Source organism: Scyliorhinus torazame, chromosome 11 (assembly GCF_047496885.1).
Source record: "Scyliorhinus torazame isolate Kashiwa2021f chromosome 11, sScyTor2.1, whole genome shotgun sequence".
NCBI lineage: Eukaryota > Metazoa > Chordata > Chondrichthyes > Carcharhiniformes > Scyliorhinidae > Scyliorhinus > Scyliorhinus torazame.
This window is the reverse complement of record NC_092717.1, coordinates 130,954,335-130,968,456: the sequence shown is the minus strand read 5'-3', so window position 1 is coordinate 130,968,456 and position 14,122 is coordinate 130,954,335. Positions and strand designations below refer to the sequence as shown.

General features: G+C 41.8%; 1 protein-coding gene across 3 annotated transcripts in view; it reads right to left on the bottom strand.

Annotated features, from left to right (window-relative positions):
- atp6v1h (ATPase H+ transporting V1 subunit H) overlaps positions 1-14,122 on the bottom strand; it is a 155,707-nt gene that overhangs the window by 78,082 nt on the left and 63,503 nt on the right. For all 3 annotated transcript variants that reach the window (XM_072467771.1, XM_072467772.1, XM_072467770.1), the window contains 2 exons: positions 5,680-5,777; positions 1,393-1,585 (listed from right to left, as the gene is read on the bottom strand). In XM_072467771.1, the coding sequence (XP_072323872.1) occupies positions 1,393-1,585; positions 5,680-5,777 (291 nt within the window). The remainder of the gene's footprint in view (positions 1-1,392; positions 1,586-5,679; positions 5,778-14,122) is intronic.

Genomic DNA, 14,122 nt, shown 5'->3' with positions numbered 1-14,122 from the left:
ATTTAAAAGGACGTTTAGTTCTAGAATCATACTGTGAAATATAGAGCCCTTAAGAATTGTTATAGAATCATACTGTGAGAAATAGTGCCCTTAAGAATTTTATAAAGTTAGTAGGCATTGTATTGTAAACACTTAGCAGAAGTTGTATACTTTATTTCTTTTCACATTCTTAGCAGCCAGGGACTGAAGCAAAATAAAGATGTACAGTATTCATTCCAGAACTAATAGCAAGGAGTCTTCTGGTGCTTTGTGTACCCTTTTATTTGAACAAGTCGCTGGCAAGGGCGAACAAATGACCCTCAGTGTGTGGTAAACTAAAAAGTGACTTCAAACTAAATGATGGACGGGGGAGGGGACCATCCTGGGTTCTTGGGTACCAGTCCTGTATTCATTGGTTACACATATACAAACAAGTGATTGATATAGGGTAACCTGCCAGCCTCAAGAAATGAAGTATATTACTGAATATTCAGAGACAGTGGACAGTCCGAGCCAGGCATCAGTTCTCATCAGGCAGCCACCTTCTTTGGTTGGAAGATGGACCAGGAAAGAATAAGCAAGATGAAGGGAGGGGCAGTGAAGAGAGTTCCCTCGCACTTTTGAGAGCGGAATGTTGCACTTTTGAGAGCGGAATGTTGCTATCACAAGCTACTGGGATCAAGACACTCCACGCCAACCATCCATTCATCCTCTGGAATCAAAGAACCGCTCTCAACTGGGTTGTTATACTTCTTCTATCTATTTAGGCAATGCATTTTTTCTGAACTATTGCTACTTAATAAACTATGTTAAAAGTACTTACTTGATAGATATGTGTTATAATGTTAAGAAAATTGATAAATATGCTAGATAGACAAATTACTTTCGCCTACACAAAATGCTACGATTAGCATTACCCCTCCCTCAAGAAGCAGGTGCACTGCATATAATCTATGTTTGTGCAGTAAAATAAATATTCTGTTGACATTAGTTAACCAAAATAGCTTCCAAATGTGTATTAGGGACAAAGGGCAACTAAGTACAAGACCTTATTAAAGGAAATGCGATTTTGCTATCTTGCTCACTCATTAGCCTCCACAATTTGAATAAATACCAACACTGAAAAGAAATAGCTAGAACTGTTTCAGGCACCAGGAGCTTAATTACCTTAATTAAAATTACCAGGAACAAAGGAACTTAATGAAAACAGAAACACATCACTTCTGGAAATTTTTCAAAAACTCACATGAGACCAACGGATCAAACCTCACCAACCTGATAGTTACTCATCTGCTCTGCCGTGACAAAGATGTATGTTCCACAATCATGCTGGGAGAACATCACTTAACGATAAAGATACCAAAAAGTATATTATAACTATGCTATCTATCATATTGACTCTTGCATACGTACCCTAAATGTTGCCAGAATGATTCTAGTGACTTTTTCTTTCACAGATTCCTGAAGAATATCTGATAAGGCCGGAACGATGTTCAATCTGCGTAAGTATTCACACAGTTGGGGACTGAAGGCCAGTAACCAGAAGGAGAAAATCATCTGATACTGCAGCTGGAAGCCACATTTATTGGTTATAACGGCGATGATGCTGTGGGGGAAGGGAAGAAAAGATTTCAATGCGTTTAAAAAAAATAAAATTACACTTTTGATCAAAAATGTAACAATCCATTCAAAATAGCTTAAACATCCACAACTTGTAACCTTCCAAACTAGGATCAAAACAATTAAGATTTGCAATACAGAAACAAAGAAGTTGGTTTGAATAGCCAGTATGTTCAATTGAAAATGTTACAGAAATAACTGAATCAAAATATTCATCGACATTGGGAAATAACTGGTCTAAAGTCTATCCACGTCCTGCATCACTTTTTGTATTGATAGGGAGATGAAATCCCAGCAAACCTACTTTAAACATGAAGCAATTAAGAACATTTTATTCTCATCTTTGCCCAAATTCTATTCTGAAAGGGAAATGTATAAACCAAGCAAATGGAATGCAAAACAAATTCTCAAAAATATTATAAATTAGAACACGTGCCATTGGTAATCCATCTACAAAAATGACATTCAAACATTTTGCTTAGTTTGTTTAAATAAGATTTTCTCAAAAATGGAATAGGAGTCTTCTCTGTATACATACAATAACCATAACCTTGAAAAATGGAACTTCCCAAAAGGCTAATGAGATGTAAGAAATTAATTTCTGAAATGGCTGTAGGTTTGAGAAATATTGTACATTTGTAACATACTTTTACAGAGGCCAGAATTTTACATTGGTCGGCAGGTGTGCAGCCAACCTATAAGCTCGTGAAATTGTGGGAGCAGACGTCGGGTGTGTGCCCCCAGGTTAATGTGCTTTCACGTAATATTTTGGTCAGTGGGTGTGCACAAGAGTCGGAAGCATGCCCGCTGACAATCTAGCAAGTAATTTAGTCCATTAGGGGGCCAACTGAACCCAATTTTACGTGGCCCGTTTGCTTTTACAGTTGACGGGAAGGCCAATTGGTTAGACGGCCTTTACGTTTTAGCTGCAACCTCTGTCGAGAGCGAAATGAACTGTCAGGGCTGAAATAAACTTTTAAAAGGTGTCTGGGGACGAAGGTCTGTGTATGATAATGCTGTCTAGACACTCGTGGCATAGTTTTGACGTTGATAGGTATTTTCTGAGGGTCAGCAGCTCCCGGAGACAGTTCCGCATTGGCTGCCCCCACCAAGCTAACATATTAGAAATGCCAGCCCATACTGTCCCTTTTCTTAGCGCCGGCCCTCCCCAACAGTACTCAGCCTTTCACAGAGTGTGTTTATTGTTGGATGGCCAGGAATTGGCCAGCCAGCGTGAAATTGCGCTCTGGGGCGACCACAGCCGGAAATATATTTCGTCACCTCTGGGCCTGCTGCGTGTGCCCGGCAGGCGAAAAATTCAGATTATAGCTTTGATGCGGTTTTTCACTCATTCCATACACTTCATAAGCTCCCATAGGTTCAAATCATGCCTTGCCATGTCATCCCTGAGCTTACTAGCTTATGGCTACCCTCTATTCATCGTGCCAAAACACAGACTCCAGTCAGTGCAAGTGGTGAATATCCCACCTATTCAGTCAATCCCTGTTCCAAAAATGGTTTCACTGCACTATTGAAGTTGAAACCATTCCTCCTATTCTTCCAGCCATACACCTATTGAACTTTTAAAGGGTGGCACAAATAGTATTGAGAAGGCTAGTTTTGAAGTTTTGCTTTTTCAGTCTCTTCATATTCCCCAGTCATGATCCTTTTCTCAATCCGACTAATGTTGCTAGTTTCCACATGGATTGCAAATACAGGCTGCTCTCTGAACCTTTCAAAGACCGACATCCACATTGTCTGATACCATTCATCCAGGTTCTGATACCATTCATCCAGGTTCTGATACCATTCATCCAGGTTCTGGATTTCCAAATCATACCAACTACAGGACCTTAGTTAGGCCTCATTTGGAATAGTGTGTACAATTCTGATCACCACACTACCAGAAGGTGATGTGGATGCTTTGGAGAGGGTACAGAAGTGGTTTAGAAAATCATAGAATTCTTTTCATAGAATTTTTACAGTGCAGAAGGAGGCCATTCGGCCCATTGAGTCTGCACCGGCCCTTGGAAAGTGCACCCCATCTAAGCTCACACCTCCAGCCTATCCCTGTAACCCAGTAACCCCACCAGGATGTTGCCTGGTATGGAGGGCATTAGCTATGAGAAGAGGTTAGATAAACTCAGTCTGTTCTCACTAAAGAGGTGACCTGATAGAGGTCTACAGGATTCTGAGTGGCATGGATAGAGTGGATCGTCAGATGCTCTTTTGTAGGGTTGGAGAGTCAAGTACTAAGGGACATAGGTTTAAAGTGCGTGGGCAAAAGTTTTGGAAAGATGGGCGAGGCAGGTTTTTTTTTTATAAACGTAGTGGGTGGTAAATATATGGAATGCGCTGCCTGGAGAGGTGGTGGGAGCAGGTACGATAGTGGCATGCAAGGGACATCTAGACAAATATATGAATAGCATGGGAACGGAAGGATACAGACTCCGTAAGTGCAGACGGTTTTAGTTTAGGCAGGAACAATGGTCGGTGCGGGCTTGGAAGGCAGAAGGGCCTGTCCCTGTGCTTTATTGTTCTTTGTACATATTTGCCCAAATTATGCAATATCCCCCCATCCATCACCTGCCTCTTCCATTGTTTCTGGAATTTGAAGCGGTTCCAATTCCATAGGAATAGTCCATCTAACGTCACGATGATGTGACGTGTGCATGTGGAATTTTAATTATTGATTTAATTGGCTGGCCAAATATAGATGTATATAATACCTGGAAATATACGGTAGCACAGTGGTTAACACTGCTGCCTCACAGCGTCTCTGTCCTTGGAGGGGTGGGGGGTGGAAAAGTGTCTTTCTGGGGGGTGAGTTCTATTATAGTATACTGATCCTATAACTCTTTTGAAGATTTAGACTTCACCTTTTTGCTTTCTAAATTTTGTTCACTTGTTTCTCCAAAAATAGAAACAGTTGATTATTTGTACCTGTTGGCTAAATGAGGAAGATGACAAGCAGACAATCTTTCAAAGAATTATGAAATGGAATGAGGACCACCACAAAATAGAATATAATAAAATTGTCATAAAAGCAAAATTCTGGAAATATTCAAGCAGGTCCAGCAACATCTGTAAGGGAAAAACATTTAAAGGTCCAGTTCAATTATCTTCATCAAAACAGCAACTATTTTTAAGGCAAATTCACAATTTAAAACAATGGATGGAATTCTACACAGAGGCCATGGTCCTAAATGCCAGCTTTAAAGTCATGGGTGAGTTCGCCGCCAAGTGTCCAGAAAGCCCCGAGCTGATTGAACAGAACAGCCATCGGATGGGACTTCCACCTCCCAATTCTGACAGCTGAAGGCCAACAGCTCTTTAGTCCCAGCTGTGCTATGATTGCCATTGGAGCTGGGCAATCAGGAAAGCAAGGTTTGTTGAAGCCAGACTGGCAGGTCTTAGTGAAGGGCCTGGATAAAGGTGGGTAAGTGGTACTGAAGGGGTGCCAGAATTGGTCAGAAGGTAAAAGGTCAATGGTGACAGCTGACAATGGGCACAGCACCTTGCCATGCTACCCAATTTTTCTTTAACTAATAATAATAATAATCTTTATTAGTGTCACAAGTAGGCTTACATTAACAATGCAATGTAGTTACTGTGAAAATTCCCTAGTCGCCACACTATGGCGCCTGTTCGGGTACACAGAGAATTCAGAATGTCCAATTTACCTAAAAAGCATGTTTTTCAGGATTCTGGGAGGAAACCCACGCAGACACAGGGAGAACGTGCAGACTCTGCACAGACAAGCCGGGAATCGAACCCAGGTCTCTGGCGCTGTGAAGCAACAGTGCTAACCACTGTGCTGCCGTGCTGTTCCGCTCTCCAGAGATGCTGCCAGACCTGCTGAGCATTTTCTGTTTTAATTGCTGATTTCCACCATCCACAGTATTTTACTCCTGTACAACTAATTTGACAGTTCAGTATGAATAAATTTGCCTCCAGTAATCAAGTAATTAGCTGCAATACATTTCCTCAAAACACTTATCACAGAATATGTAAAACCCATCATAATAGACTACTTGACCAATGTGCATGGAATAAATTAGTGTATGTAGAAATTCTTACCAGTTCACCCCATCAGCTTCTACCCAGGCAAAACGATATTCATTGATTCTTAGCATTAGCTGCAGACAACCTGCCACACATTGAACATATTGGGAGCTCTGAAATTAAAAGAAAATGATAAGTGATCAAAATAACAAGGCTGACGCCATGCCCTGAATTGAAATTAGCTTTGTGGATCATTAACTCGGCAAATCATTTTTTCAGCGTTGGCTAATAGCCTTAATAGACACATGAATAAAAATGGCCTGAGCCAACAAAAGAACCAAGTTTTTTTTTTTTTTAAATTCAACTTTCTGGGCATTTTCCAATATCCATGTGATTAAGAACAAAAAAAACATGACATTAATACCTAGCAGGCCTCTATCGCAAGGATTTCCATTGTGTTAAAGTGTCTTGTAACAAATTGCGTTTACACTAGATAGTCTCAATTTCAATATCACCATCCTAAAAGAGAACTCAATGTTTGCTACAATCAGGAAGAAAACTTGTTATCAGGCAGTAAGAAGTAAATTATAGGAACAATTTCTGTTCTAATGGAAGGTCATTGACCTGAAACATCAACTCTTTGCTCTTTCCAGAGGCTGCCTGACCTGCTGAGCATTTTCAGCATTTTCTATTTTTATTTCAGATTTCCAGCATCCATAGTATTTTGTTTCTATTTTAGCATTTATTCACTGCCACTTCTCTTCCAGGAACACCCACCACAAGAAGTTTAACTCATCCCTCCAACACGATTTTCAGGTCTCTCTTACCTCATTCACTTTCATTGGTTTTATTTCCATTCTTAGGTTTGATCAGGTAACTACCAAAACTCACTTTTACAGCCACATCTCCTTCCTCTAGCTCTGACAATTTCTAATAAAACAGATCAATAACCTTTCATTCCTCAATTTGTATAAATTAGATTCTGTGATTTCATCTGCACACCAGCCTTTGGGACAGTAACTTGATAAGCACTCATTCAAGGCCAACTGAAAACCAACAAACTGGATTACTTTACTTGAAATACATGAGTGAACTTGAAACAGTAATCACGGTAAGATTTATCCATTGCCTATTGCATTTAGCAATTGCAAAAATAAAGAATGTTTCTTCGATCATTCAGTATTGCTGAAATGACTGGAGCTAATTAGAGAGTTCTCGGCCTCTCTCACGGTTACAAGCTCAAGTACTGATTTTGTTTTAAAAGCAGACATGTGAACTAAATTTTTGAGCTCTTATTCCTCCACCAGGTCTGTTGAGGACTGGTTCACTAAATTGTCAGGTTACTAGCTTGAATCCGAAATCTTTGGCGAGATCTTCTTTGTTTGCCATGAAACACTACTCATGAAAAAACAAAAATGCTGGACATGCACAGATCAAAAAGAAGGAAGGACAGAAGATGATCATTTGGATATATAATTCTCTACGGCCAGTAAGAACTTAGAATACCTATAACTGTACTTTTGTTTAGACAATATTGTAATGTTAAAGGAGTACACTGTTACATCCTTGTCTGTTTGCTTCAGTTTATGTCAACAATCCCCAAGTCATTATTCAGGCAGCTATTGTTGCTAACTTTTCGGTTGGATCAATTGCTCTGCTTTATTACCTTTGCTCTCGCGTCGCCAGGTATCTTTATGATACCGCCACGAGGTTCAAGTCCAAGTAATGATCAATAACTCAATGCACCGATTAGTAAGATTCAAATCAAAGCACATTTATTATACACAGTAATCGCTACTCATGCACAACTTCTACGCCTAAGCTACTTCTATAACTAACAGGCCTATACTTCACTTCGGACTGGCCCACCAGGTCAAGGGAACAAATGGCCTTTTGTTCGGGTTCTGAGTCTGCGGGATTCGAAGTTGGTACGGATTGGTAGCTAGGAGCGTCTATCTGGTAGCGAGCGTTGACTTGAGACTTACTTCTTTCGGCGGTCACTGCACCGGTCACGGTTGGTTCGCGTTGCTGGGTGACCCGGGCAGGAAGAAGAGAGCGAGTTGAACTTGGGGGCTTAACTTTATAGTCCCCAGGGGCTTCCCGCTTTTCGGGGCGGACCCTGTACCTGGTTCTAGGTAATTGGACTTTGTTCCAATCGCTTGGTTCGATTTCTCCAGTACTGGAGCGGTTCCCTGATCGATGAGGTGTTCGTTAACCTCTTTTGTGTTGGCTCCTGCTGGCGCCGGGGAGTCTGGCTTAGTTTTGTGTGTCCCAAATGTTGCTATTGTTCCCGGAGATTGCTCATTAGTATGTAGATGGCTGATACATGATTATGCTGATGGTCGCTGGTATCGATGCTGTCTGGGCTTTTGCTGAGTTAAATACACAGCAAACCTGCACCTGCTGGTTTCTGCTTGTGTTGGCTGAATTTCCCTTCAGCCTTTGCCGTTCGCCATTTTAAATCGGGACTTGGCCAATTCAGGTGGCTACACTACCATAAGGACATAAGAACTAGGCGCAGGAGTAGGCCATCTGGCCCCTCGAGCCTGCTCCACCATTCAATGAGATCATGGCTGATCTTTTGTGGACTCAGCTGCACTTTCCGGCCCGAACACCATAACCCTTAATCCCTTTATTCTTCAAAAACTATCTTTATCTTAAAAACATTTAATGAAGGAGCCTCTACTGCTTCACTGGGCAAGGAATTCCATTGATTCACAACCCTTTGGGTGAAGAAGTTCCTCCTAAACTCAGTCCTAAATCTACTTCCCCTTATTTTGAGGCTATGCCCCCTAGTTCTGCTTTCACCCGCCAGTGGAAACAACCTGCCCGCATCTATCCTATCTATTCCATTCATAATCTTATATGTTTCTATAAGATCCCCCCTCATCCTTCTAAATTCCAACAAGTACAGTCCCAGTCTACTCAACTTCTCCTCGTAATCCAAGCCTTTCAGCTCTGGGATTAACCTAGTGAATCTACTCTGCACACCCTCCAGTGCCAGTACGTCCTTTCTCAGGTAAGGAGACCAAAACTGAACACAATACTCCAGGTGTGACCTCATTAACACCTTATACAATTGCAGCATAACCTCCCTAGTCTTAAACTCCATCCCTCTAGCAATGATGCACAAAATTCCATTTGCCTTCTTAATCACCTGTTGCACCTGTAAACCAACATTTTGCGACTCATGCACTAGCACACCCAGGTCTCTCTGCACAGCAGCATGTTTTAATATTTTATCATTTAAATAATAATCCCTTTTGCTGTTATTCCTACCAAAATGGATAACCTCACATTTGTCAACATTGTATTCCATCTACCAGACCCTAGCCCATTCACTTAACCTATCCAAATCCCTCTGCAGGCTTCCAGTATCCTCTGCACTTTTTGCTTTACCACTCATCTTAGTGTCGTCTGCAAACTTGGACACATTGCCCTTGGTCCCCAACTCCTAATCATCTATGTAAATTGTGAACAATTGTGGGCCCAACACTGATCCCTGAGGGACACCACTAGCTACTGATTGCCAACCAGAGAAACACCCATTAATCCCCACTCTTTGCTTTCTATTAATTAACCAATCCTCTATCCATGCTACTACTTTACCCTTAATGCCATGCATCTTTATCTTATGCAGCAGCCTTTTGTGTGGCACTTTGTCAAAGGCTTTCTGGAAATCCAGATATACCACATCCATTGGCTCCCCGTTATCTACCACACTGGTAATATCCTCAAAAAATTCCACTAAATTAGTTTGGCACGACCTAACCTTTATGAACCCATGCTGCGTCTGCCCAATGGGACAATTTCCATCCAGATGCCTCGCTATTTCTTCCTTGATGATAGATTCCAGCATCTTCCCTACTACCGAAGTTAAGCTCACTGGCCTATAATTACCCGCTTTCTGCCTACCTCCTTTGTTAAACAGTGGTGTCACGTTTGCTAATTTCCATTCCGCCAGGACCACCCCAGAGTCTAGTGAATTTTGGTAAATTAGCACTAGTGCATTTGCAATTTCCCTAGCCATCTCTTTTAGCACTCTGGGATGCATTCCATCAGGGCCAGGAGACTGGTCTACCTTTAGCCCCATTAGCTTGCCCATCACTACCTCCTTAGTGATAACAATCATCTCAAAGTCCTCACCTGTCATAGCCTCATTTCTATCAGTCACTGCCATGTTATTTGTGTCTTCCACTGTGAAGATCGACCCAAAAAACCTGTTCAGTTCCTCAGCCATTTCCTCATCTCCCATTATTAAATCTCCCTTCTCATCCTCTAAAGGACCAATATTTACCTTAGCCACTCTTTTTTGTTTTATATATTTGTAGAAACTTTACTATCTGTTTTTATATCCTGAGCAAGTTTACTCTCATAATCTATCTTACTCTTCTTTATAGCTTTTTTTAGTAGCTTTCTGTTGCCCCCTAAAGATTTCTCGGTCCTCTAGTCTCCCACTAATCTTTGCTACTTTGAGTGCCTTTTCCTTCAATTTGATACTCTCCCTTATTTCCTGAGATATCCACGGTCGATTTTCCCTCTTTCTACCATCTTTCCTTTTTGTTGGTATAAACCTTTGCTGAGCACTGTGAAAAATCGCTTGGAAGGTTCTCCACTGTTTCACCATAAAGTCTTTGCTCCCAGTCTACCTTAGCTAGTTCTTCTCTCATCCCATTGTAATCTCCTTTGTTTAAGCACAAAACACTAGCGTTTGATTTTACCTTCTCATCCTCCATCTGCATTTTAAATTCCACCATATTGTGAACGCTCCTTCTGTGCATCTCCAGTTTCCATCATCCTATTTAAATAACCTACTCCTAAATATCTCTGCCTCACTCCTTGAAATGAGTGTATTTAAATTTTAGTCAACCACTCCAATAACGCAACATGGTCTCGGCGCTCTCTCTCTCTCTCTTCCCCGCACCACCCCTCCCCCACACCCTAATCCTCCCACGGCGTGGTCATTGCATCTGGTGTTGTTTGTGGAGATCAGTAGTGATTTGTGCCAGCTGGTGGGAGAATTGCAGGAGCAAGAAGAATCAAGCTTAACATAAAAGATCCTGCATATTTATTTAAATACACTATTTTGGTTATCGCCAGCTGGAAAAGACCTGGAATTATGGGGAACTGTTTGCCGCCCAGCGCAAACTGAGTTTCGGGTCTCTCCAAGAATTCTTCCAATAAGGGGATTTGCGCCGGTCACAATGCGGCTGGAGAACCGTCCCCAATATTTCTCTCCAGAGATGAAGCCAGGCCCGCTAGGCATCTTCAACATTTTCTGTTATTATTAGACTTCCAGCATCCACAGTTGCTCCATATGAACACAATCTCACTTTATTAAAAGCTATTGTTGAAAAGATGTGTAGTCAATTCACATTTTACTTGGGTTACAATATTTCCCACTTACACCTGCCTCAATTACTTATGTATTTGATGTGCAACATTTCACTCACTTTAAATTTAAAAAATATACGAAACCTGGAACACCATCTGCAATGTGATTTAAATAAGAAGTTTCATGTTGCAGAGTATTCAATCTACATCCCAAAGGCTTATGAACTGAAGAACTAGCCAAATATCTCTCTATCAAGCAGTGAAAATTCAGGTGATTTTACATGTGTAATATCTAAAAATATTGCCATGGAAAGTGTGATTGATGTTATAGAACATAGTGCACAAGGAAGCCATTCGGCCCATCAAGTCTGCACCGACCCACTTTCAGCCCTCACTTCCACCCTATCCCCATAACCCAATAACCCCTCCTAATATTTTTGGACACGAAGAGCAATTTAGCATGGCCAATCCACCTAACCTGCACATCTTTGGACTGTGGGAGAAAACCAGAGCACCCGGAGGAAACCCACGCAGACACAGGGAGAATGTGCAGACTCTGCACAATGACCCAGCGGGAAATCGAACCTGGGACGCTGGCGCTGTGAAGTCACCGTGCTATCCACTTGTGTTACCGTGCTGCCCTGGGCATTCAAAAGGCATTTGATCAAATGCAGTATAACTAGACTTGTGAAGAACATTAAAACCTGTGGAGTTAGCAAAGGAGTGGCAGCATTATGAAATTAGCCAAGGGACAGAGAGCAGGCTGGAGGGAAATACAATGGTGTTCCCAAGGTCAGTATTAGAATCTTTGCTTATTAAATGACCTGTGCTTGAAGACACAGGACATAATTTCAAAGTCTGGATATGGCACAAAACCTGAAACAAAGAGGCTGGTAAATGACTTCAACAAGCAGATATATGGCAGATGAAATTTAATATAAAGAAATGTGATGAAGTTTGATAGGAAGAATGAGAAGAAATATAATAAAATAACAATTTTAAAGAGGCAGGATAGAGAGGATTGAAGGCGTGCATACACAAATCTTTAAAAGTGGCAGGACAAGTTGAGAAGCTTATTTAAGCAAAAGCAAGGATCCCAATGTTTTATTCATGGCACTGGAGTACAAAGGCAAGGTTAATTATGCAAAACCTCGACAAGACACTCAGCTGGAAGAGTGTTAATTTTAGACACCGCACTTTAGGAAGCATGTCAAATCCTTCTAAAGGATGCAGAGGAGATTTATTCGAATGGCACCAGGGATGAAGAACTTCAGAAACTGCAGCTGTCTTCTTTAGAACAAAGGTCAAGAGATTTGAAACTAAATGTTCAAATCATGAAAGGTTTTGATTGAGCAAATAAGGAGAAGCTGCTCCCAGTGACAGAATGGTCAGTAACAAGTGGACACAGACTCGCAGTGTCTGCAAAAGAACTATAAGCGGCATAAGGATTTAAGAAATGCAGCAAGTTGTGATCTGAAATATTCTGTCTAAAAATATGCTGGAAGCAGATTTAATTGGCCCGTAACTTCCGGGGTCCCCAATGTTGGGAGTGGTAGTACTCCAAAGATGCGCTGGGGAATTCCTCTTGAAAGTTCCCAGGCCAAGCATTACGCAACAATTGTCCAGAAGCACCAACTTCCCCAGCACAATTGTCCTACACTGGGAACCATCCAGTGATTTAGATCCCCAACCTCAGATGGCTCGGCCAGTTTTACACCTGTAATTACTCTGAAAATGTTTGAAGAAATAAAACCACTTTGTGCAGCATAACTATTTTAACACCCAAACCAAGCCCAACACCCCACCCCTGACTAATCAACCAAGGGTATTCACCAAGTCCCCTGACAATCACCCCTTGCCCTCCCCCAGGATTATTCCATATGGAATTATCCAACCCCCACAAGATTCCCATCCTTTCCAGCCCATAGGCCCGGCTGAAAGTTCCCCCTCCCCCACAAGCATACCAGCACCCCCTCCCCCAAATGCATCTGACACCCAGGCCTCACAACCAAACCCAATACCCTCGACACCACACCTCTACCCCCCTACCCCCGACCCAATATCCACTTCGACACCCCTCTTCTGAGATTTTTAAACCTACATTCTGGCAGCCAGTGTAGGAAGGTTTGGCCTCAGGAGTTTCCTGGAGTTGCACCTCGCAGGGGCTTTCGGGGACGTACTTTGCAAGCTCCAAGCAGCTCCAGCATGCGGAGGTCTGAACAAAGTTTTCCAGAGCACGTCAGTGTGCTTTAAACTCTTTAATTCCAATGGGCCATGACATTACACCACTAGGTGGAAGTTATGGTCCAATACATTTCAATACTTATTTCATAGAGGAAGTAGAATAAGCAATTAGAATATTTGAAGTACATCCTTCTCAATATAATGCACAGAGACTGATTTGGAATCTATGGAATCCAAGGAATATAATTTTATAATCTGCCTTTGTCGTGCCATACAGTTTGCTCTGTTCAGATTTTAAGACCCAGCATAGATTTCACAAAATCACTTTCAAACTCACTCTAAAATGTTATCACTTTGTGATTCTCTTTACCAAAAGGTCCTTCACTTCAAGGATGTTAATTAACCCTGTTCCATTGCATTATTGTAAAATCCAAAATAGCCTGCTCCCTAGTTGGTTCCTTGAGATAATGATCTAGAAGGGACTCCTTGAATTTGTCCTCTATACCATTACTGCAAATTTGGTTTCCTCCACACCCATCTCCAGAGATCCAGGAATGATCCTTGGTAAAGACCTGAGCATATTGGCAGCAGCATTGCAGGCAATGGAAACTGATTGGCCCGCAGCTCTCAGGAGTCCCAGCTAACTGGGAACTTGATTGGATGGTTGACGAGACACAAGCCAGGCAAATGTCTGATTGTAATAATAATCTTTATTATTGTCACAAGTAGGCTTACATTAACACTGCAATGAAGTTACTGTGAAAATCCTCTAGTCGCACACTCCGGCGCCTGTTCGAATACACTGAAGAAGAATTTACATGTCCAATTCACCTAACAAGGACTTGTGGGAGGAAGCCGAAACACCCGAAGGAAACCCACGCAGACACGAGAGAACATGCAGACTCCGCACAGTGACCCAATCCGGGAATCGAACGTGGGACCCTGGTGCTGTGAAGCATCCGTGCTAACCATTGAGCTACCGTGCCGTGACGCCCATTAA